This window comes from Paramormyrops kingsleyae, chromosome 11, assembly GCF_048594095.1.
Source record: "Paramormyrops kingsleyae isolate MSU_618 chromosome 11, PKINGS_0.4, whole genome shotgun sequence".
Taxonomy (NCBI): Eukaryota; Metazoa; Chordata; class Actinopteri; order Osteoglossiformes; family Mormyridae; genus Paramormyrops; species Paramormyrops kingsleyae.
The window spans coordinates 6,497,501-6,521,857 of NC_132807.1; the positions used below are offsets into that span (position 1 = coordinate 6,497,501).

Below are 24,357 nucleotides of genomic sequence, written 5' to 3' on the forward strand. Positions count from 1 at the left end.
CCTAACGATTGCCTCTTGCATCCCTGTCGGGGGGTTAGAATACAACAAACCCTCAGGATAGCCTGCAAAAAATTTTCAGTTCAACAAAATCAATACTTAACATATTTACTACTTTACACAAACACAAAAATACAGACATTAGTGCCCTGGATAAACCACTTTGTCAACATACATTTTACCTCAATCAGAAAGCTGCAGTTCTACTGCTTTTTTCAAAAAGCGCAGTTGAATTGCATCAGTTCCTCATGACTCTATGCATAAAGCTTCAGAACAGGAGCTCAATGGAAAGGATGAAGATCTTTCCGGATTACCAGTGGCGCAGGATGAGGAGCAGCTGGTAAAGCCGACATACTGCCATTCATAGAGTGGGAGCAGGGGCCGCCTGGGACCCAGCACCCCAGAGCAGAGCCTCAGGTGACAGGCCCTCTCAGACACAGGCCTCTCATCCTGGCACTCCTCATGCGGCAGGTCCACCTCAGCCTGAGAGAAGGCCAGCAGGATCCGACACTTCACCGCCCGCTGTTGGAGGCCCGGCCCGCAGGTGGTGCTGCAGGGCTGCCATGGCCCAGGAATGAACCTGTAGGTGGCAGGATGCATGTCTGAAGAAAGAGCTACATGATCATGTGACAATAATGCAAGACAACGTGCAATGCATGCTGGGAGAATGGGCATGCAAATCAATACTAAACAACTCCATAATATTTAACACACACACACACACACACACACACCTTTTCCTTTTATTTTCCGAGCTTCTAAGAATAGGAAGTTAGACTTTTTAGCCCAATTAGGAAGTATGTTGGGAATAAGTTCCTGGACAGACTCCCTGTGCCAACAGAAGCACATACTTAATGTCCTGTCAAAAGAGGACTTCTGGGGGAAAAAGATGGTTTCAGCATATCAGATACATTCCTACCAGCTACACACGTTTAATGTCAAAGAAGAAAGTCCTTAAAATTCACCTGACTCGTACTCTGATTTAATCAGGCTTAAATAAACCTTACAGGATTAACTCCACAGCAGAGGAAAAGCCCAGGGTTACGTTTGACAGGCAAAGAGACAGATACTTATGTCAGGTTTTCAAAACAAGGCACTGCTTGAAATAATTATCTCTGCGTCATGCTGTGAATTAATCGCTATCCTGTGCCAATGGTCTTTAAAAAAAAGCAGAGTAAACAATGAAAGAGGAGGACTACAATCCAAGATGTAATGAATCACAGCACAGCATAATATACATTTCATTAAATGTAAAATATTTGCAGCTACTTAAATATATTTTGAAATTAATCTTTTGTACAATTTATGCATGGTGCTTGCGATGTATTCCTAGGAGACTTGTTAGCTAATACTTTCTGCATATATAATTCTGGTCATAATGTCTGTCTTTCCCTTAACTGTTACATGACACGTGTGTAGGAGGATAGAACAGCATCTTTCTGAAACACACAATTATCAGGGAGCTGGGAGGCTCCCTGGGTTCATGAACATTTTCGTAGCATTTTCTGAGGCACCAAACATGGATACACAGGAAGAGGTGTAAGGCTGACATACAGGTACAGATATTGGGCTGATACACAGATACAGGTGTAGGGCTGACACACAGACACACAGGTACAGGTGTAGGGCTGACACAGATACACAGGTACAGGTGTAGGGCTGACACACTGATACCCAGGTACGGGTGTAGGGCTGACACGCTGATTCACAGATACGCGTGTAGGACTGACACGTTGATATACAGGTACAGGTATTGGGCTGATACACAGATACAGGTGTAGGGCTGACACACAGACACACAGGTACAGGTGTAGGGCTGACACAGATACACAGGTACAGGTGTAGGGCTGACTCACTCATGCACAGGTACGGGTGTAGGGCTGACATGCTGATTCACAGATACGCGTGTAGGACTGACACGTTGATATACAGGTACGGGTGTAGGGTTGACTCACTTATACACAGGTAGGGGTGTAGGGCTGACACGCTGATGCACAGGTAGGGGTGTAGGGCTGACACGCTGATACACAGGTACGGGTGTAGGAATGACACGCTGATACACAGGTACGGGTGTAGGAATGACACGCTGATACACAGGTACGGGTGTAGGACTGACACGCTGATACACAGGTACAGGTGTAGGAATGACTCACTGATACACAGGTACGGGTGTAGGAATGACACGCTGATACACAGGTACGGGTGTAGGGCTGACACGCTGATACACAGGTACGGGTGTAGGAATGACTCGCTGATACACAGGTACGGGTGTAGGAATGACTCGCTGATACACAGGTACGGGTGTAGGAATGACTCGCTGATACACAGGTACCGGTGTAGGAATGACTCGCTGATACACAGGTACGGGTGTAGGAATGACACGCTGATACACAGGTACGGGTGTAGGAATGACACGCTGATACACAGGAATGGGTGTAGGGCTGACTCGCTGATTCACAGGTACGGGTGTAGGGCTGACTCTCTGATACACAGGTACGGGTGTAGAAATGACTCGCTGATACACAGGTACGGGTGTAGGAATGACACGCTGATACACAGGTACGGGTGTAGGAATGACACGCTGATACACAGGTACATCAGTCATGGCCCAACAACTCACATGGGCTCTTCCCAAGCGGACCGTGGCTCCTCAAGGTCCTGAGCCTCTTTCACCCAAGGCAGCTTGGCTTCCACAGGAAGCTGTTCTGGAAGACCAGACCACACAACGTCACACTGGGGGCGGGGGGGCAGAAGTCTCTGCAGGCAGAATAGCGGCAGCTAAACAGCGCTCCCTGATAACGGGCCCTCTGTCCACATGCCAGGAAACATCTGTGCCATCATGTGGGCATGACCGCCACCCATCTGCATAACGCACAGGACTGGACAGTCTCCCCCCTTGAGGAGGACGTCAAACCGCTGCCCCGGTTCCAGGTCGGCGAATGGCACGGCTAATGCGGGCCCCCGGGGGCCGCCAGCCAGGGGCCGACCTGACGCCATACCTTGGGGCTTGTAGCACGCAACGGGAACCAGGCAGTCTTCTTTAACGGGAGGCTTCAGCCCGGCGCTGCACCCCCCGGCGTGCTGCCCTCTGTGATCAATGCACAGAACCACTCTGTAACGCAAGCCACGCCCACAGGTAACCGTGCACTGGAAAATTAACAAGCCATTACAGCACCACAGTGTGGCCCGCGGCCGGCATGAATGCAGCATTCAACACAACACGCTGGAAATGCAATGCCCTGCTAACAGGCCGGGCCAGTTACACGTGTACTGGGATCCCCGGCGACGGCAGCCTCACCTGAGACCAGTCCAAGGCCGTCCATTGGGGACAGTCAAAAATGTTGCAGTGCTGCTGCACAGGCAGCCGCGGCGAGTACATGCACTTCCACTCCTCCACCTGGGTCGCCTGGCCATGCACATCCTCCTCCACGCAGGCCACGCCCCTTTCCTGGGTTCCGCCGCCGCAGGACACTGAGCACACCGTCCAGGGGCTGTGCTCCCAGCTGCAGGGACAAGGTGCACAGCTGGCTCGTCGTCAAGGCAGCCCCAACCAGACCTCCGCCGAAGCATGTGGCTCCACAGTTACACCTCACCCAGCAAGGATCGACCCCCACCAGCCCCCACCCCAGGAGTCTCAAGCGGCCTTCAATCCACGACACAGTGGAGACGGTCTCGGCTTTCAAGCCAGCCGGAAAATAGCCACGGGGACCCCTAATCGGTATGAGCGGAAGTGCCCCGCACGCTCTCCAGCTCACGCTAATCACGTGCGAAGGGCAGGCTAGCTAAGCATGTGCCGTTTTGGGCAAAGAGAACAGATATCCTGAAGGCTGGGTAGAAAAAGAAGACGGACACTCTGGCAGAGATAACTACAGCTGATGTGGTGTCAAACCCAATGCCTCAGTTGAGGAGAGATCATAATCATCACATCGAAACTACACCGGGCAGGAGAGCCATATTGCTGCAGCCTGGAGAGTGTAATCTACTCCAGATGTACCAGCAAGAGAAGCGCTCACCTGACGGAAAGAAAAACCATGTCATGGGATTTACACTGGGCAGCTCACCGCGGTAAGGGCTGGAAGTGGTCGTAGGGCATCACCTCCTTGAAGCCATCACTGTGGGGGGGGGGGGAGGAGGTGTATCAGAGGAAGTAAGGCCCCAGGTCACAACATTTTATCAAAAAAAAACCCAGGAAGATTAAACAGCATAAACAGAAATGTACTGAATGATTTAGAACAGTGTTTCTCAAAGCACTCCTTGGGGACCCCAGATCTCTAAGGGAATTGGGAGGGAGCAAAAATGTGGTGCATCTGGGGGAGGTTTGAGAAACTCTGATTTAGAAATATGATGATGGGCAGATGATGACATCAGACGGGTACTGGGTCAGCTGATAAGACCCCCCCCCCCCCCCATAAGCAGACTGGCCTTTCTGGGCAGGCGTCCATGTTACACTCCCGCAGCTTAGCTTTCGGCTTCCTGTTCTCAGGGTGACTGCGGCAGCGCTGCTCTGGCACAGTGCGGTTGTGCCGGATGTCCGTGCACTCAGCCGAATTGAGCTGATAACCTGGGGGCCGGCAGGACAAGGTCACCGCGGGGCAGGGGGAGGGAGAAAGCCACAGTCACAGAGTCGGGACGAAGGGGGGCTTCTGGGGCTGACCTCCGCCGCATGTGACGGAGCAGGGGAAGAAGCCAGTCTCTCTCCACTGGTATCGGATGGGCTGGTAGAACATGAACTGGACCAGTGTGTCACTAGGGGCCGTGGACTTGACCTGAAGAGAAGAGTGGTTAAGCGCAGGGTGGGCAATTCAGGTCCAGATAGTGAAAGTCCAGACCAAGATTTTGTTGCAACCAACCAGTTGAGTATAAGGAGGCACAGTCACAGAGTACTCAACTGGTTGGTTGCAACAAAATCTTGGTCCGGAGTTTCGCTCTCTAGACCTGAACTATAGCTCTGGTTGTGAATTAGTAACAGACACAGGTCAGTCAGCCTGACAGGGGGCGCTATAATGTTCCTGAGCATAACTGCTGGGAGAGTCTCCTCCAAACTCATCCAAACAACTCCAATCACAATAATGGCACATTCAAAGGAGAACATAAATTAACCTTTCAGATATAACAGAAGAAAATGCCATTTTACAGTGTATAAATAAGAATAAATATTTATGTGTATTTATTCAGGGGAAAAAAAAATCACACATTCACTAATTATACCTTTCATATGCTCCTGAGGTCCAGCAATTCATCTTTGCCCCCTGCAGAGGACATTATGTTTTTGCTCATATCTCTCATACTGCACATGCCACTCTGTAAATGCCTGTTGTTTCTTAAAGAGGACAGTTAGAGGTTTAAGGTGACGCTACATGTTTGCAGGTGTGACCTTGCCAACCTCCTCGTCCTGTCAAATCAATATTTTTAAATCAATATGATTTTTTTCTCCCCTGGAGGCTATATGACATTCCCAGATAAGCTGGCGCCTTCCTTTCATCCTTGCCTTAACAATGAAGTCTACCATCAGGGGTCCGTGGGCCATTATCGTCTGCTTGTCGGCGTCTCTCTGGAAGTCCACGGCAGTGTTCTCTATGGTGTACCATCCCGGGGAGCTGAAACTGTGCAGCTCTCTGTGCCCTGAGAGGCTGTGCGACTCGATTACTGAAATACACACACACATACACGTTTGTATTCAATCCTTTGTAGGGACTGTTCATTCATTCCTATCCCGACAATGACAACCTTTACCATAAATAACCAAACAAAACACAAGCCTTTTGGCATTGTTAGTTTTTGGATTGCAGTTGCAGATTTTTATAAAAATCATGTTGTGGGCATATTTGGTCCCCATGATTTAATATTAACATAACACACACACGCACACACACACACACACACACACACACACACACACACACACACACACACACAAACACACATGTGCGCGTGGCAGGATTTTACATAGCTGCCGACCCATCACAGGAGCTCAGGTGTGATTTTGTTTTCAAGTGGTGAGAAACATGTGACTGCAAAAGGCTCCTCCATTGCTGGGCATCTTGTTAATGACAGACATTCAAACATCTTCATCGGCCACGAAACATATCCAAGGCAGGGAGAGGGGAACAGCTGCTGACCAAAGCAGAAGCCCAGATCCATCAGCACCTCGCACCGAGTCCTGGCACGCGGCCTGGGGTGTCAGGGGAAAAGCCCAGCGCTCACTTCCTGTGTGCCTATAAGGCGCCTCACGGGAGGACAAAGGCATTCTGGGTAGATGAAGTTCACGCTCAATAACAAAGATGCGAGGCTATATCTTTTAAGGACATGGGAAAGTTTACTAAGTAGAAATTTTAACTAGCCGAGATACTGAAGAAATAACAAGAAATAAAATCAATCACAGAGAGCATGTAAAAACAAATCAGACATCCATAGGATTCTCGGGTAACTAATAATTATGTGCAGATTTTCAGTATTGCAACATTACACATGCCACTGAACAAACATTTAAAGAGTAATTTATTGTATTTTTAAAATAAACGCACAGAGTTCTCTCACAGTGGTGATTGTGAGCAGGGTACATTACCAAAAGGATTTTATTATTAAGTTTTGTCAAATTCACTGAGGCCCCAAACCATTATTCAGTCTGTGCGATTTCTCTTTAACAAGACACAAAATTCTTAGCGTTGGTCATTACTGTATCACCGAATCCCGAAAGGGTTTATGAATAATCCAGAAACTTACAATAGCGGGAAATACGATCACAGATTTATCAATGACTTCCTGGTGATTTTCTGCCGAAGCTCATGGAGCGACAGCCTCGGGGTCCCACTGTGGCTTTTGTCGATGTAATGATTTAATGGAAAAGCAGAAGGAGGCCGGCTTTCCAGATAGCAGATCAGTCTGCTAAAGTCATTTTAAGTCAGTCAAAATCCACTTTTGGAACGTCTGACAAAACAAACATCAGTGGAAACTGACCGGCCAGCCTTTTGTTGGGCTGCTGGCTTCCAGAGAATGCTAGAACACCAGGGAGATGCCGATGGGGGTGTAAAGAACCCCCCTGTGACAGTTAGATAGCTGGCCCCATGACATGCTTCCACAGCCCCTCCCGCAGGAGCTCCTGAACACTGATGTCCGCGGGAGACTGAGCACGTAGATGGATCCCTGGGGAGTTTCCGGAACGTCAGGGAGCTTCCAGAACACTGGTGGAGCCGAATCTGCCCCCCTATATAATCCCCATTCCCAACGCTTTCTACAGTGACACGTCCACAGAAGTGGCCTGCATTAGAAAGCCTGCCCCTGGCAGACAGATTCCTCACAGCTGCTGCACTGATTCTCAGTGACACGCCCAGCTGACGGAGGTGCCGAATGACGCCTCAAAGCGACGCAGCTGCACGATCATCTGGTATTTAAACCTGAAGCTTAACTAAAACCTGAGGATAACAAGCTAGCATTTATGACCCTCTATCTGAAAAAACAGCTCCGGACATCAGGGTAAAGGGGCAGACAGATCCCTCCAGAAGACCAGATAAACAGCCCATTATATTAGAAAAAATTGTTTTAAAGTGGTGCATGATTTATGTCTGAATGGCAGCTAACACATTTGTTACCTCCGTACCACTTTAGCTGTATTTCAGAATATTTTATTATTAAATTTCACCAGGCAGCGTTGCCAAAACACCTCTGATTCCTAAAAGCGCGGCTCGATGCTGTGTTTTCTTAACACCTCATTTGAACAAAACTAAAATAACATCTCGGATGTCGGCGCGGAGCAGAGGTCGGCTACCTCTCCCTCCGGCCGGCCTGTCGGAGCCGGCGACGGCGGTGAGGAGTACTTACTAACGAGGCCTGCTCCTTTGGCTGTGATCCCCACACCACGGCTGCCCAGAGGAACCTCAACCGCAGTCTTCAGCGCTGCAAAGCATGAATGCAAATGAAGGAGAGTTTCCCAACAGCTCTTGCACGCACACACGCGGGCTGACCGCGTGCCGAGACAGCGCAGCCACACATATAAGGCATTTAAGGCACATGCAATCGCCCTCATGCGGGCTGTGAATGATGTTTCCATCTCAGCCTCATACTTACCCCATTCTCAGTCCACTAATTCCAACAGCCGCAGTGCATTGTGGGAAGGGAGATTATGAGAATTATGGGATGAAGGGAAATCTACAACAGAATTATTCACAAGCTGCTAACACCCAATCGATGGGACAGATTCATATGGACCTCCCAATAAAATAGTGATGTTTGGTGAATGCCCACAGAGAAAATTCTTACTTAGCCTACCCTACAGACACATATGCAGGTGAGAGTTAGTTTGGGGGTGGGGGGTGGGGGCACAGATATGTGACTATCCTGCCAATGCTGGGGCTCAAACCTACAATAGGATGATCACGGGCAAAAATGCTCACGTGTGCCAAAGGGACACAGATCTAACCAATCATAGTGATCAGAGTCTTTCAGGAGCTTCAGAGTTCTTTGGAAGGAACAAATAAACCACAGTATCAGCCTTCATTATGAGCTATTTTAGCATTAGAGATAATCACGACATTGAAATTTTAAAAGACTGATTTGGTGCAAACCTGTGGAATGCCAGGAAGGTCCTAACAGGGAAATCTCACGATAACTGCATTGTTATGCACCTAAAAAGCCGGAGAAACCTGCATGCATCTCTGGATGCATGTCTGTGCTCAACATAATTGTGTATCTTAGACTTTTGAGCAGTTTGGGGAAAATCTCTGCTGTAATGCAATGAACTGGACTGAATTCTGGGGGAAGGTGTGCGATTATGATGTCATCAGTAGGTGACGCCCATCATAACTGGGGGGGGGGACTCTCAATGCACCATACTCAGTAAAAAGGGCACATGCTCATACAAAAACAGCAACACATCTGTGAAATGGCTTTTTCATCACAGCAGGGCCTCGAACGACTTCGTGCGACTCTGCTAAATGGATCCGCAACTCGCGCCTGGCTAAAAGCTTTACGACCCTCGGCACTGAATGCACATGAAAGAATATCATTCTTAAACGAGGCGTTAGGTTTACAAGCGGGATAAATGCTAATGCTATTTTCCAGTGCGAGAAACCGGTTTTGTGCCCTTATGGGGCGATAGACTGCCAGTGATTAAGCAGTACCCCAGAAATAACTATGGAAATGTGCCTGCAAGCCTTTAAAAGCACCAATACATTTTGAAAAGGTTTAAAAGATGCAGTTTAAAAGATACCCTAAGGCACTCCAAGGGACATTCTTTAGAAGCTTTCAATAATAAGGCCTTAACACAAGCAAAGACCCCAACTTGACACACTACCCCAGGGTAAGTGGGGGTCTCCACTGTCCCCTGTGGTTATAAGCCTTAAAAGAAAATGGCCATTTTAATATGACAGGCATCACTGAGTGATTAGCGAGCTGGAAGCGTGAGATACCGCCGGTGTATGGAAGCCAATGGGCTTCCTCCCACAAAGTGGCGGCTGTGGATGTACAGGCCGTGGCTCCTCTGTCCCTCAGGAATAGGCACATATTCTAGGTTCTAGGTGAACCTCCCAGACAGACAAACAGACAGTAATAATGACAATAATAATGACAATAATAATGGTGATGATCAGGCTTTGGGGACGGCTGTGGAAGGGAGACTGTGACCTGAGACACACCACGCCCCAGAACAGCAGCGTCTGCTGATGGCCGCGCTGGAGGAGAGCAGAGCAGGGAGCTTTGGGATGTGGCGTCGGAGCCCAGGGTGACGCAGCAGGCGGCCGTCACCATCACAGGTGGTGCAGCGCACCTGCACCAGCTCCCTAGGCAATTACAGTATTTTTTTCCTTTTTTTAAAAAGGGGCTTGTAAAATGAATGGCACAGTGCCGTGAAACCCAAACGGGCCGCCGCGGAGCCCATTCCAGTCGCCGATGCCGATCTTCCGAGTAGGAATTTTGGACTGGGGCGGCTGGCAGCTGTGAAGGGTCCAGAACCGCAGACTGAAGCTGAGAAATCCACTTATAACATCGGAACAGGTCCGCGGACGTGGGCCGGGACAAGGGCAGCCTCACGTCCAACACGGCGGGACAGGCAGCAGATTGCTGGGAAACCCACCGTGCACGTCTCTCGGGACGAGCAGAAACAAAAGGCGTTCGAGTAACTCGAGTAGGCAGACGGTATCGGGACACATTCTCTTCGCGGTTACAGTCATGGTAAAGTGTCATCTAATAGTCACTTGTAGTTCCTTTAGAACGACAAGCTGTAAGCCCTGCTGCCCCCCCCCCCCTCCCTGCCTGCCCCCACGATTAAAAACCACAGTGAATTCACATTACACCGACATTCATAACCCCAGCCATTGCGGGCCGTCCACACAAGCAAGGGCACCAAACTGATTGGCTGTAATTATGGCCCATTTGCGATTGTTTACGAAGCCGGGTCAGTTTTGTGTGGTATTGGTTGCAAAAAAATGCATGATATATAACTTAAAAATACACAAAGAAATTACAGGAAATCTAATTTTTTTACATTTACTGATGGAAATTTACAGAGTCTCTGCCCTGGTCGTCAAAACAAAAATGCATTTAATATATATAAATGAACGATGCAACTATGTTAGGAGTTTTTTTTTCACACTAGGTTTAAGGAAAAACAGAGGAATGTGTTTGATTCCTTGGTTCTGTCTGGACCCGGTGTAGATTGGAGGGAAGAAAACAGCACCGGGCCTAGAAGTGAAGCAGAATCAGAGAGGTCCGGCCTAGAGCCCGTTGGGCCAGATCCGAATGCTCGAGGCAGGTGTCAGACTGTGGCAAGCAGGCTGGAGGGCACCGGCGGGTCCCTCATGCACCTACGTTCATCCGCCGTGATGTGCAGGGAGGCCTGCCCGCTCACCAGCCGGCACGTGGAGCCGTCGCCCCCGCACACCCCGCAGCCATCTTCTTTGGCGTCGCTCCAGAGCTGGCGGTCACAGCCCACCTCCTGCAGAGGGCAGACCGGCGGGGAGATCAGCCCGGCGGGGAGATCAGACCGGCGGGGATATCAGACCGGCGGGGATATCAGGCCGGCGGGGATATCAGACCGGCGGGGATATCAGGCCGGCGGGGAGATCAGGCCGGCGGGGAGATCAGACCGGCGGGGAGATCAGACCGGCGTGGAGATCAGGCCGGCGGGGATATCAGGCCGGCGGGGAGATCAGGCCGGCGGGGAGATCAGACCAGCAGTCACAACCACAGATGCTCCGCCAATGCCAGCCTGATCCTACACCAGAAGATACCACCACCAATGGCTCTCCACGCTGAGGCCAGCATTCCATGGCATGCCTGTCCCCCCCCCCCCCCCCGTTTCATGTGAGGTGTCCATTTGGTTTGTATCACCCTCCCCAAAGTTGCCTTGCCACGCTTTTGAGAGAAAACCTGACACGCTCCGCTGGAACATTCCGGATCGCTTGCCATCCCTACAGTGACCTCATCGTGACACCTCCAGTCACTCGTCACCAGGCCAGAGAAAAGACAGGCTTGGCGTTTAAGAGCACGACACGCCGGCTTGTCCAGCAGGCAGACTTCCTGTCCTCCATTTACTGCTGGCTCTTATCAAGACGTCACCAAGCGGCTGTCAGCAGAGCCTCTTTCAAGCCAACCCCTGCCCCCCAATCCCACCCCATCACCACAATCCCAGCCACAGAGTAACCTTCCAGTGACAGTCCTCACATTCCACGGCCATATTCTTCATCTATGAGGCCCATGGACCAGAAACCATCAGAGCTTCCTGTTCTCTTCAAAGACGACTTGAGAAGGGGTCTCTCAAACGCTCATCCACGCAGACACGGCCTGCTCCTTCATGCTAAGCTAAACTCAGGACTAAGGCCCGAACGCTGTGCTATTTTGCATCTCCTTCAATTTTCCATTACAGCTTCTGAAAATACCATACGCCTCACAGTCAAAACGCATTTTTGTTCTCCCCATCACATTCGGTCTGTCACAGGCAGGATGTGGGAGCCGGCGAGGGCTATGACATCAACCTGAGAGGTCACTGTCTGCCCTCAATCTCTATGACATCACCCTGCGAGGTCACTGTCTGCCCTCAATCTCTATGACATCAACCTGAGAGGTCACTGTCTGCCCTCAATCTCTATGACATCAACCTGAGAGGTCACTGTCTGCCCTCAATCTCTATGACATCAACCTGAGAGGTCACTGTCTGCCCTCAATCTCTATGACATCAACCTGAGAGGTCACTGTCTGCCCTCAATCTCTATGACATCACCCTGCGAGGTCACTGTCTGCCCTCGATATCTATGACATCAACCTGAGAGGTCACTGTCTGCCCTCAATCTCTATGACATCACCCTGCGAGGTCACTGTCTGCCCTCAATCTCTATGACATCACCCTGAGAGGTCACTGTCTGCCCTCAATCTCTATGACATCACCCTGCGAGGTCACTGTCTGCCCTCGATATCTATGACATCACCCTGCGAGGTCACTGTCTGCCCTCGATCTCTATGACATCAACCTGAGAGGTCACTGTCTGCCCTCAATCTCTATGACATCACCCTGAGAGGTCACTGTCTGCCCTCAATCTCTATGACATCAACCTGAGAGGTCACTGTCTGCCCTCAATCTCTATGACATCAACCTGAGAGGTCACTGTCTGCCCTCAATCTCTATGACATCACCCTGCGAGGTCACTGTCTGCCCTCGATATCTATGACATCACCCTGCGAGGTCACTGTCTGCCCTCGATATCTATGACATCACCCTGAGAGGTCACTGTCTGCCCTCAATCTCTATGACATCACCCTGCGAGGTCACTGTCTGCCCTCGATATCTATGACATCACCCTGCGAGGTCACTGTCTGTCCTCGATCTCTATTACTGCCCTACAGCTACCAGCATCATGTTCATTTCCAGGTTACAGGGCTGCCAACTTCGGTCAGCTGGCTGGAGTGAGATTTTCGATTCCAGACAAGTCTGCGCACACATGTAGATGTATGTAACAGTTTTATTACCTCGTAAATAGTCTGTAGGGTTTGCAAACTACCCCAACGCTTTAATTTTAGGGTTATAATGGAACAACAAAGATTAGCCTTAAGATTTCTTGCGTGATCGTGAGAGTCTGAAAGCGTGAGTGACAGCTGGCAGCCCTGAGGTTACTTGTTAAAATTCTTTCAGTTTCCTTAATCACTCTCCGAACAGTTAACTGACTGGTTATGAAGTGACTGTACAACATGGGATATGAACACAGGTCAGACACAGGTCAGAGAGCACAGACACAGCAGACAGATGTAAATAAAGCCTCGGGTCTCCTGTGGTCAGCAAACCGCCCTCAACGCTAAGCCACCAAAGCCGAAATTCATGCAGGAGTCGTATCTCACCTGCAATATTAAAGGAACCACAGACGTGTCTTTTCAAAGCTGCTTTACCCTGTAGCCATGTTGGTCTGTGTTACAAGCTCACTCAGGTCCCCCCTCCAGAAAACCCGCAGCAGCAAAAAACAAAAGGGCAGATCAGGATCTGGTCAATTTATCTTCTCTCCTTCCTAGTTTAGTTAGTGAACTGCGATTTTTCATAATGAATGAACATGGTGTTACTATCCAAAGCAATCGAATCACTGCACAGAAGATGCCTTATCCTGTCCACACGCAAAGAAACCAGAAAGGCATGTCGCTTGGGATAAAATAAAACAAAATAAAATAAATGTAAATGTGAATCAGAAGGTTTCAGGTTCATATCTCAAACCCAGGAGAATGATTTACTCATTAAATCTGGAGGTACGTGAAAAATCGTAGTCATTCTATTGCAGAGATTTCTCTCCTTATGCACCATGCATGTTCTGGTTATTTTAAAAAAAGAACTGTCAGCATTCATACTTCAAGAGAGCAGTAATGAAACAGAAAAAAATAACAGGAAAAAAAATAGGAGTGGATATTTATACCACAAAAGCAGCTTTGTTTGACAGTCAGCCACACGTGGGATTATCGGAGAAGAAATCTGATCTGACGTTGATCCAGAAAGAACAGCAGAATCAAACGGGCGTCGATAGATGGGCTCAAATGGGCGTAATTACATCACAGAAATTACAGTGGGCGGCGGCCAGATTTTAAAGATGAATATTCTACTTCAAAAACAACATAAAAAAGCAGCGGGTTGAGGGGGATTCTGGAGATTAGTTCTCTGTATATTATAAGTTACTCCCTGAAGGATAAACCTGTAACATTTTTTGGCTATTGAACCATTAAATTTTATTTCAAAAACTCACCTCTTCCCTGCTAATAATTCTGAACATAGAAATTATGGGTGACTAGGTCTGATCCCTGCCTCCCTCGCAGTCCTGCCTCCCTCGCCTGTCCCCAGTATTTGACTCCTCTGTCCAGTCCACAGAAACATCTAAGCACTGTTGACCCTCACACCGCATTCTACACCCGATAAGAATGAAATAACCTCCAGTCCGCTATTTTGTCTGTTTAAATCAACACCGCATGACTAAACGCCCACAAGAGTTTGGATCTCTTAATATAAGGGGCGGCTGAGAGGCAACCGGCCAGTGGCCGGGTCCCTGAAAGTTATCCCCGCCCTCTGCCATGTGGAGGACAGAGCGGTGGCACGACAGTGGTCAATACGTGTCATATGACCATAGAGGTCCCATGGGTGAAACTGGGCAAGTTCACAGTGGGATTTAGGGCAATGAAAACACACAGAGACAGTAGAGTCGAAACACAATCAATCAAATTATGACTAATATGCTTATATTTTTAGAAACTTGCTTTCAGAAAGCTTTGGGATTTTTTTATGTAAAAAACTGTTGGCAGATATGAAAAAAATTGTTTATGCAGTCCTGGAAAACCTGCACCCAAACATATGCTAGAAAATGTGAAGATATTTACACAGTCAGTACCAGTCAAAAGTTTGGACTCATAAACCCACAGAAAGGTTTATTTGTACTATTCTCTACATTTTAGAATAATTAAAAAGACATCATAACTATAAAAGTATGCCCTTGAGCAAGACCCTTATCCCCAATGGCTCCAGGGACTGGCTGCCCCTCCTGTCTCCTCTACACCAGTGTCCTGAGGTGCCTCCTGGGATGCTTTCCCAGCTGTCCTGAAGGAGGTCCCACATATATGCTGAGTTCTCATTGGCCGCTGCTCCTTCACTCTCTGGTCAAACTCCTCCAAAACCATCTCTACTGTGTCTAGGTCAGGTGGCCAGGTCATGTGATGCGACACTCTACTTTGTAGTTGGCTTGACATGTGTAACATTGACCGGTACTGTATGTAGGTTACACACAGGGCAGATACACTGGCACACGCTAAAGCACACTGCAGATACACTGGCACACGCTAAAGCACACTGCAGATACACTGGCACACGCTAAAGCACACTGCAGATACACTGGCACACGCTAAAGCACACTGACCTGGCAGACCCCGCTGAGGCACATGTCCAGTGAGCTTGCCGTGCAGCGGGTCCCGTCCAGGACTTTGGGGGCCAGTTCCACCACCAGGGCTGTACCCTGTGCCTGACACCTGAGGGCACAGGGGGCATGGGGGTCGTCGGTCACCGGGACCCACTCATAGGTGTGGCCCTGGTACTTCAGGTCGTTGTGGGCGGAGCACTGCTGGGCTCGGAAGTCCCCGGACTCGGCGGGACAGTCCTGCAGAGAGGCATGCCTATCAGGGCTGTCCTAAAGTCGTACCCTTCGACAAGGTCCTGAAGCTGACACAGGTAAAATACAGAGTTTAATAAACAGGCAAGAAGTAAAAGTCAGTTTGGCCATGGAATGGAGAATCTTCATATAAATAAGACCCCAGAATATTATCTTGTATTTTGCTGTTTACCAAGGAAATGATTCATAATCCACATGGTTTGCATCGACAGTCTGCTATTTTTTAAACTAAATCAGACCTCAGACGAGTTACTGACACGGACTGAGGAGGCCAAGCCACAGGGACAGAGTGTGAAGCCCACAGTCAGGAAACCATCTGCAACTCAAACTGGAGCTGAAGGTAACGCAGCCGCAAGGAACGCGGCGCACGGCCGGCAAGCTGGAGGGCAAGCTGAAACCCAGCATCTGTCTTTGTCTCTGTCTCCACCCCGCTACAAAAAAAAATTGACAGATTCTTCTAGAGAAGGTGAGGAATCCAGGAGGGTCAATCTGCACCCACCCACCAAGTCAGCCGCACATCTGCCGGCTCAGTACACAACCACCCCCCCCTCAAGCCCCCAGGGTCAGCGCCAAATCAGCTACCCCAAGCCCAACGAGCCAAATGCACTTGGAAACATAAGAGGAATCTTTAGTCCTTGACTGAACAACCTAAAGTAATAACTAATGATACCTTCTGGTCTCTGTGTCAAAGCAAAACCGATATTTAATCAGTAAAATTACGCTAAGGTTCCAGGCCAGCAGATAAAAGCCCAGACCTCCTGCGACGTATGACGGCTGCCCTTTCCGATTGGCCATCTTCCCCGAAACGTCACTGCCAACCGATTCTGATTAAAATCATTGTCTAAAATACAATACGAGTCTACATTAAATGCAGATGAAATTACTTAAATAGGAGGTCAACACTTTTCCTCTTGACTAGTTGTTTGCTGGACTGAGATCACTTTAGGTCGATACTGGAGACGGTAAAAGTCAAAAGTATATCGAAAGAGATAATATTTATATGGATTTTCGCTCCAATACAACACTAGCAGTTAGAAAAATCCCCACAAGAAATCTGAACCTGTAGGGGCTAAACCTTACTGCACACTGACGGTTTTTATGCCAGAGAAAGGACAGATTGTTGTCTGAATAGCGCCTCCTAATGTAAAGCTGTGGAATCTACCAGAAGGGTGTACGTATCGCTTAAGGAGAGCAGTGCAGGTTTTACGGCCCCAAAAAAACAAAAATAATAGTAATAAAAATTTAAGTGACTTACAGTGTTGCTGCACGTCTGGTACCTGATGTTCCTCCCATCACAGCTTCTAGAAAAACAAGCAAAACAGGGAAAAGACACAGTGAGGACTGAGGGGCGGCGGTGACACAAACAGAGGGCTGGGCAAACGGCCATCGGCAGCACGTTGACAGCACAGCGCTCAAGGACCTTAGCAGGAACACGAACGTCACTCTCTCCCCCAGCGGCGGGAAACGGCAGCACCCGGGGGGGCCCTTACAGCCCATGTGGGAACGTAATGCAGCCAAGCAGCTGCAGACTTAATTAGAGCCTGTTGTGTTAATCGGCCCTAATTTCGTGGACTATGATGGGAAACGAGGAGTGTGATGTGGGACAGACACAAATGGGTATGGGCTGGGGGGGTCTGTGTATAGGATGGGGTGGTCTGTGTATGAGCTGGGGGGGTCTGTGTGCAGCGGTGTGTGTGATTAAAACACTGCTCTAAGATCACCGCGAGCCAAAGCCCAGCTCAGCCTGCCTGTGAAGATCCACACTGCGGCATTGCTCCTGCAAATGGGCCACAACCCCCCCGCCCCGTCCCATGCCCCCCACCCCGCACTGCAATCTCCCCTATGCCATCTGAGGGCAGGTACCAGGGCACAAAGATGGGCATCGTCATTCAATGAGATTCACTACAACTAATGAGACAGAGGCTGGCTGGTCATGTTAGGCTGTCAGTCACCAGTTGCCTTATACCACTTGACACTGCACTAAACCAGGCCGACGGTGTTTGGTAATCCACTTACCACAGACCCCTGCCGGTTAACGCCGGAGACAAAAGACTCCGCAGCAATTAAAGCACAAATACTAAAACTATTCCAAACCACCTTACGGGTTAATAATTAACACTTCTTCTTCCAGCTAATGATTACCCCTCCCCACGTCTCCTCTGTCGAGTCCCAGGTCCCCAGTACACACTCTGCATGGGTAAATCAAACAAGGATGCTTCTAAGCATCAAACATCTGGCGCTTGTTAGCATCCCGGCGCCCCCTAAGGGAACTGCTTTCACACACAGGAAACATTTAATAGGATTTTCCAATCTGACATGCAGTGGCATGCGGGCATGTGCTCTTACGTCCCTGAGTCTGCACACAATATTTCACCCCCCCCCCCTTACTTTAAATATGTCCACCCACAAAAGAAATCTTTACACCACCAAAATGTTTTGCCAAAAATAATCCAAAAGAACTGAATTCCTGCCCTCAATTATGCTATTATGCTAAAAAAAAAAAAAAAACAGTAAAATCTTTTAAAGAAACAGGTTACAAAAACATTGCACTTTAAGAACCTACATCAGTCTGGGGAGCTGAATCACCCTAATTAAGTGCTGTTTAACAGTGACACGCATCCACTGTGATTTATCTGATGAAACAATTAGGCTTTATTTATGCCTTACACTGGTGGAGGGCGTGACTGAGCTCTGGCCTATAGGGTACAGCTCTCTTAGCACATGGGGATAATATGCTGCTCATCCCCTCGTCAAAGCAGGAAGACAAGCAACACACGGCGACACATTTTCCAGCAACCTGCCCTGGAAGCTATGTCCTAACTTTATTTTTTAGTGACGGCATGGAGAAATTTCTCTCCGTACAGTAAATCAAATCAGTGAAAATTAAATACTTTAAAAACAGGGTGTGTTACACATACAAGCCGGGCCAAAAGGCAAGCAAAACAAACTACTGATTTTTTAACCTGATTAGCGTCGGATCCATTTTTGAGCCTCCCGGCAAAAACATTCAAACAAGACGGTTTATATAAAGGGTCATAAACTCAGAAATAAATCAGACACTGAGAAGTAAACAGCTACATTTCTGTTACAGCCAGTCTGAGATCTCTCAGGTCAGCATGCACTCGTATCCTGTCAAAGTTTTGGGGAATTCCACGGTATGTCTCCCTGCTGTCCTACCCTGGGGAGGTTAGGAATCGGTCCCGTCATGGGTACTCAGATGGAAGAGGCCTCTGCCCATGACGGAGAGATGGGGGGGGGGGGGGGACACGGCAGGACAGCCTCTCAGCGAACGACTTCTCTATCCACTCTGTTACACTTCTTCCTGTGCTGTAAAAAAGTCCCTGACTCTGTGAGACGCTCAGGCAGGTAACGGACAGAGAAGCGGCCCGACTTTGGCCTTGATAAATGTCATCGTGCCTGATGGAAAACTTTATTTACTATTTCTGCCATAAAGCCAGCAGCATCGCTGCCTCGCCAAGCATTCAAAGACGCTCGGGCTCTGGTCCACAGAGGTTCAGACCCGTTCAGATGGAAAGAGAAGCTGCGGACATCGGCGAGTGACAGTAAGGCGCGCGGGCCGGGCCTGTGGACACACTCACTCTCCATTGAGGCACCGGCGCAGGGAATAGGAGGCTCCGCCCCCGCAGGTCCGGGAGCACTCGCTCCAGCCTCCCCAGGCGTCCCAGCCGCCATCGCCGTCCTCATCTGAGCGTGTCATCCTTGAGGCCTGCAGAGGAGACAGTGTCATACAGGATGTTACAATCTCCACCAAATCATTGGTGACCAAAAACTGCAGATCATCATTATCAGGCATTCCAGGCGAAGCCTTAAGTCTACACTGTTATACTGAGACTATAATGTAATTACTACATCCAGGGGTGCCATCAGATTGGGCCCCCAACCCAGACCAACCCAATTATGTTCCATATTTCTTTTGGGGACCTGTCATTCAGGGCCACTTGGAATCGCCCTAAGGTTCCCCCCATTCACAGCGCCCCAGAACACATCCATACATATTCTATATACCACCAATAACCATCGAGGTTTTAGCAGGTAGCAGGAAGCACCGGGGCCACAGTGGGGGGGGGCTAGCTTGGAAAATCACGTTTATCAGCAGGTTACAAAAACCCATCACATCATCAACCAGCTATTCAAGCAAGTCACTCAAGGAAACACCATCAATCCAAGGCCAGAGGAAAATACAACCATGAAGCAACAGTGGACAGGCTTTCTGTCTGCATTTACTAAGCTAGCAATTTAATACAGTGCTACGTCAAGGGGCATTTTTAATCAAGGATGGAAAAGGGCAGAAATGACAGCAGGTGGCATGGGGCGGTGGCTGTTAAGTGCTCTGGGCGCGTTCAGGTCGCCTCCGTTTACGCTGGGCCTCTCTCGCCCAGGCCCCCCAAACGCATCGTGGCACGAGGGTGACCGTCTTACAGTAGGTACATTTTCTCTGCCGGGGTCTGGAAATAATTCGGTTTTATCTTCCACGGCATCCAGTTCCACCGCAACTGAGTGTTATTTTCTCGGGACGCACAGTGCGGCTCGGAGCCGGGGGCCACAGTTCACAGGGCAGCCCCTGCTCCGCTAAAACGCAACTCTATTCATGCGAAAAGAGAAAAGGACAACATTTATTAAGCATGGTACACAAATATTCAAGCAGCCAAATGTCTTTCAACTGGCACTTAAACAGGTTCAGGTTCAAAATTAAATTTACATCACAGCATATGCTAGTACCAAGCGTCTCAAACTTTTAATGGCAGGAAGCTTAAAAAAAACATATTTGCGGTCGCATTTGGATGGGGGTATTTTTTTCCCTTCTGCGAGGCAGCATTGGAGCCCGTCTGAAGAGGGAGGAACAGACGGCTGGGGCTTTGGACACGATAACAAAGAGGTCCTGTCTGTGCTGACGGTGGCCCACATTCCAGGCGAAGTCACGGTTCCGGGCCTTAACAAGGTGGGGCTGGAATCCTGTAAACAGCATCTCATTCCACGTGGCCTGGGGGGGGAGGGGTGAGGGGAGGACGACGGCAAGGCCACCAGAGTGCCTCCCCACCGTCGCCGGACAAGCACAGAAAAAGGCACTTTCCACCATGAACAGGGAGCCACTTCCAGAACCTTCCGGGCCTTATCTCCTCAGAGATATCTTGTTTGTATTTACAAGCCAAGCAAGAGCTGGGTTTTCCTGGCACACTTTGCACCAATAAGAGGAAAGTTGGCTCCACAGAGGCCATTATATCAGCAACCTCCACGGTGCCAGAAGCTGAAGCACAGTACAAGTTTTTTTTTAGGGAAAATCCCAGCAAGCAAAAGAGCATCTGCAGAGTCTCTGCACCCCGAAGCTCATTCATAGCAGTGCCTTCCACGGGACAGAATACATGGGCTCCCTGCCCAGCAAAGCCCACCTGACCTGGCACTGCCCATGTGGACAAGGGCACGTTCCGGGAGATTCAAGTTTCACTGGACAGAGTCTGAAAATGGCGATGGGTGTTGGGTCCGAGGCAAAAACTCTTTGGAAAAAGAAAATCCAGGCAGCTCTTCTGGAATACAGTCCTGTTTGGAGCTGGAGTCCACAGCAAGCAGATGAAGGAGGAAAGTCGGTGCCGTTGTATAGCTAAGGAAAGCACATTCCACACGTTCTGTACTCTTCAGTATTTGCCATTTGTATGAGTATGAGTACTGCTACACCGTATTTAGTAGTATTTGCCATTTGTATGAGTACTGTTACACATTTAGTATTTGCCATTTGTATGAGTACTATTATACAGTACTTAGTACTTGGCATTTGAATGAGTGGGAGTATTGCTGTACAGTATTTAGTATTTGTTATTTGTATGAGTACCACTGTACAGGAATTGCTTGGTTTTTTTCATGGCCCTTCCTGCTTTCTGTGAGACACACACATGAGTGAAAATGAAAATGGGGGTCAGGGCACAAGATCAGCATCCTTAAAGAAGGTCAAGGACCTTGCTCTAGTGATATGCATGATTACTCTGTCAGCCACGGGATTCAAACCAGCAACCATCCAGTCACGGGCACATACTTCTAATCCACAGAGTCATACTCTGCCCCTACTAGCCTCCTGTGCCCATCCCAACCCACCGATCGTCACCACACCGCAGAGCAATGACATGCATGCCACACTCCACGACAGCCCTGAAATCACTGGCTTGTTTTCACAGGGAACCCTGGAATTGCTGAGTGGATGGACCTGGCTCTTAACCCCAGCCACTGGAGATCACGTTAAAAAAAACAACATTCATCCTTCTCAGCAAGTATCTCTCAGTGGGTCCTGGTTTTCAAGTGTGTCTCATCTTCTGTTTCTTTATGCTATGCCTTTCCAGTGACTCACACGTCTACCGAACCCGTACTCCTGCTATTAAAACTGAGCGTTACATAAGTTTTAAAATAAGCATAAAAAATTGCTATCTAACACAAACTGTACATGTGTCAGCGTACGTGTGTCTGTGTGGATCCAGGTCCTCATCTTGGAGGACCTCTGTTGCAATTTGATACTGATCTGCGCAGCCTTCTCCAGCATAGTTAAACGTCTGGGCTGATACCTGCCAATGAAAACAATTCTTCAGCAGCCAGATCTCCTCATGGATCCCTGCTCTGTCACACGTGGGCTGGAAGCCCCGCAGAATGGACAGATTCTGCAGCTCCTGCAGCTGCCCAGGTGGCTTCCACGCTGTAACCACGTGCCAAGCTGACATTTCTCCAACATGCGGTCGGCACACAGGTTCAGCCGGCACACCGTCTCACTTCTCAGGAAACAGGCACCACTTCTGCTAGAAAAAGGGGCTTGTGGAAGCCCTACACACAAGCGTCCTCCCCATCTACACAGCACGTCACCTCAGTGCACTTAAGACAACAGAATCCTCAATGTTTTTGCCTCATTGCACTGGATATCTGTCAACCTCCACGGTGCTTGACCATAAAACACTAAAATATTCAGAAACAGACACATCTAAAATGTGGTCGATAACTTAAGGTACTAAGAGTTCTGCTTGTGGTTTCTGGGGGGGGGGGGGGGGGGTCTACAGAGATGATAAATGCAAAATTCTTGCTGAAAAGTGACATTGACCTAACGAGAACATTTCTGTAAATTGACACTCCCAGGTCAGAGCGGCACTGCCTGCTGTCACACTTAAAAGGTATCATGACTAGTGAAACCAATCTTTTAAACTCCAGTACATTTCTAACAGCCCCGAGCTAAGCATTCACTTGAAATATAGCAAGGGGAGACTGATATGTTTGTTCTTTAAGAAACATGCACTAATGTATAGCTTCAGATGTTTTTAATAACACAACTGGGGGAGTACATATGTTTGCGAAACGGCATGGTGCCTTAGAGCAGAGATCCTCAACCCGTGGGCTGCGACCCAAAATTGGCCCAAAGTTCTGAAAGGGTTGCGAGGCAGAGTTGGAAATGTAAGCATTTTAAAACCTGCAAGCTCCCATGCTGATCCGTGATCAGATTTCCCAGCCCTAATGCTAGAATTAACCTATATAAATGGGTGTTGGGTCTGCAACTGCTTAGTGTAAAACTAGTGAACACTCAACCAATCCAAGACGCCAAACCACAGATGATTAATTTGAAATTCAGTGGCACATCCAATCAGATTTATATGATAGACTGGCACAAATTGTATAGAGTGCACTGCGTGCTTGATCATAGTGTTAATTTAGACCTATACTTGTATAGCATCGCGACTGAACTGGCATGGAAAAAATTGGGTCGCAGTGCAAAAAGGTTGAGAATCACTGCCTTAGAGGGTCTTGCTGCGGCCTCACACCTCAAGCGCCGTGAATTCAGTTCCAACTGTTATGAGTGTAAAGTCAGCACATTCTCCCTGTATTGGCGAGGGGTTCCCTCTGGACACTCCAGCTTCCTGGCCCAGAAAATAAACATGGTTTAGGTGTGTCATCATCTTTCCATCGCCCTGTGATGGGCTGGCGATCTCTCCCGGATTTCCCTTATGTCATGGCCACTGCTACCTGGCGTGGGCTACATATTCACCCTGACACCGATTGGGAAACAGCACTGACAACAAAAAGCCTGGGAGTTTACCGCTGAAGGGCGTCTCCTTGGTATATTTTGCCACCGGCTGAAGAGATGGGGGCTCTTAGTATATTTTGCCAATCATTATCAACTGGCTGGACTGGGAATACGCTGAGACTGACCAACGGGTTGGGCACCCCTGGTAAATAGGCTATATAATGTCAAGGTTAGGGAAGAAAGGAAGACCAGCCCACTGGGAAAATTCCAGAGATTCCCAATGGCCAGTGTGTGTCTGGATCCAGGAGAGAATGGTTTGACAAGCTTTACCGGATGGATCCACCACCGGATGGATCCAAGGAAGTGAGAAGGATCTCGCAGGGTTAGATCTCCAGATGATTTGTACCTCACCACAATAAGCTGCCAAATCAGGATACCATGGTCTTCTGAGCTGGTGGGTTTGACACCAACACACTGTAGGGGAATGGCCCGAATACAGCCTCTACAAGGCGAGCTTTCACAGAGCTATTGCCCAGAACCCTGAGACCTACTGGCAGGCCATACGTTAGACCGGCATAGTAAGTCAGCCATTTCGAACAGAAATCCATCTCAGATTTGGTTTTATGGGCCAGCAAAGTCAGAAACCTCATCTGCAAGATAGCTGTGTGAGCGCCCAGTCCTCCCTCTGTGACTGTGTGCTTCTGACGCGATAGCTGTGCGTGCATTGTACATACAATCCAGCAG

The 24,357-nt window shown here is 48.9% G+C and overlaps 1 protein-coding gene across 6 annotated transcripts in view; it reads right to left on the bottom strand.

Annotated features, from left to right (window-relative positions):
- The window catches only part of LOC111844921 (ADAMTS-like protein 3), a 76,514-nt gene that overhangs the window by 18,130 nt on the left and 34,027 nt on the right, over positions 1-24,357 (bottom strand). For 5 of the 6 annotated variants that reach the window (XM_072717918.1, XM_072717917.1, XM_072717919.1 and 2 more), the window contains 14 exons: positions 19,208-19,335; positions 16,864-16,909; positions 15,360-15,596; positions 10,798-10,924; positions 7,816-7,890; positions 5,486-5,643; positions 4,652-4,763; positions 4,420-4,558; positions 4,059-4,109; positions 3,296-3,500; positions 2,997-3,144; positions 2,618-2,702; positions 312-577; positions 1-23 (listed from right to left, as the gene is read on the bottom strand). The exon at positions 1-23 is cut by the window's left edge and continues 107 nt beyond it. In XM_072717918.1, coding sequence (XP_072574019.1) covers positions 1-23; positions 312-577; positions 2,618-2,702; positions 2,997-3,144; positions 3,296-3,500; positions 4,059-4,109; positions 4,420-4,558; positions 4,652-4,763; positions 5,486-5,643; positions 7,816-7,890; positions 10,798-10,924; positions 15,360-15,596; positions 16,864-16,909; positions 19,208-19,335 — 1,800 coding nt within the window. Of the gene's footprint in view, positions 24-311; positions 578-2,617; positions 2,703-2,996; positions 3,145-3,295; positions 3,501-4,058; positions 4,110-4,419; positions 4,559-4,651; positions 4,764-5,485; positions 5,644-7,815; positions 7,891-8,061; positions 10,237-10,797; positions 10,925-15,359; positions 15,597-16,863; positions 16,910-19,207; positions 19,336-24,357 lie in introns of those variants that run through there. The other variant, XM_072717921.1, reaches the window with a different exon arrangement.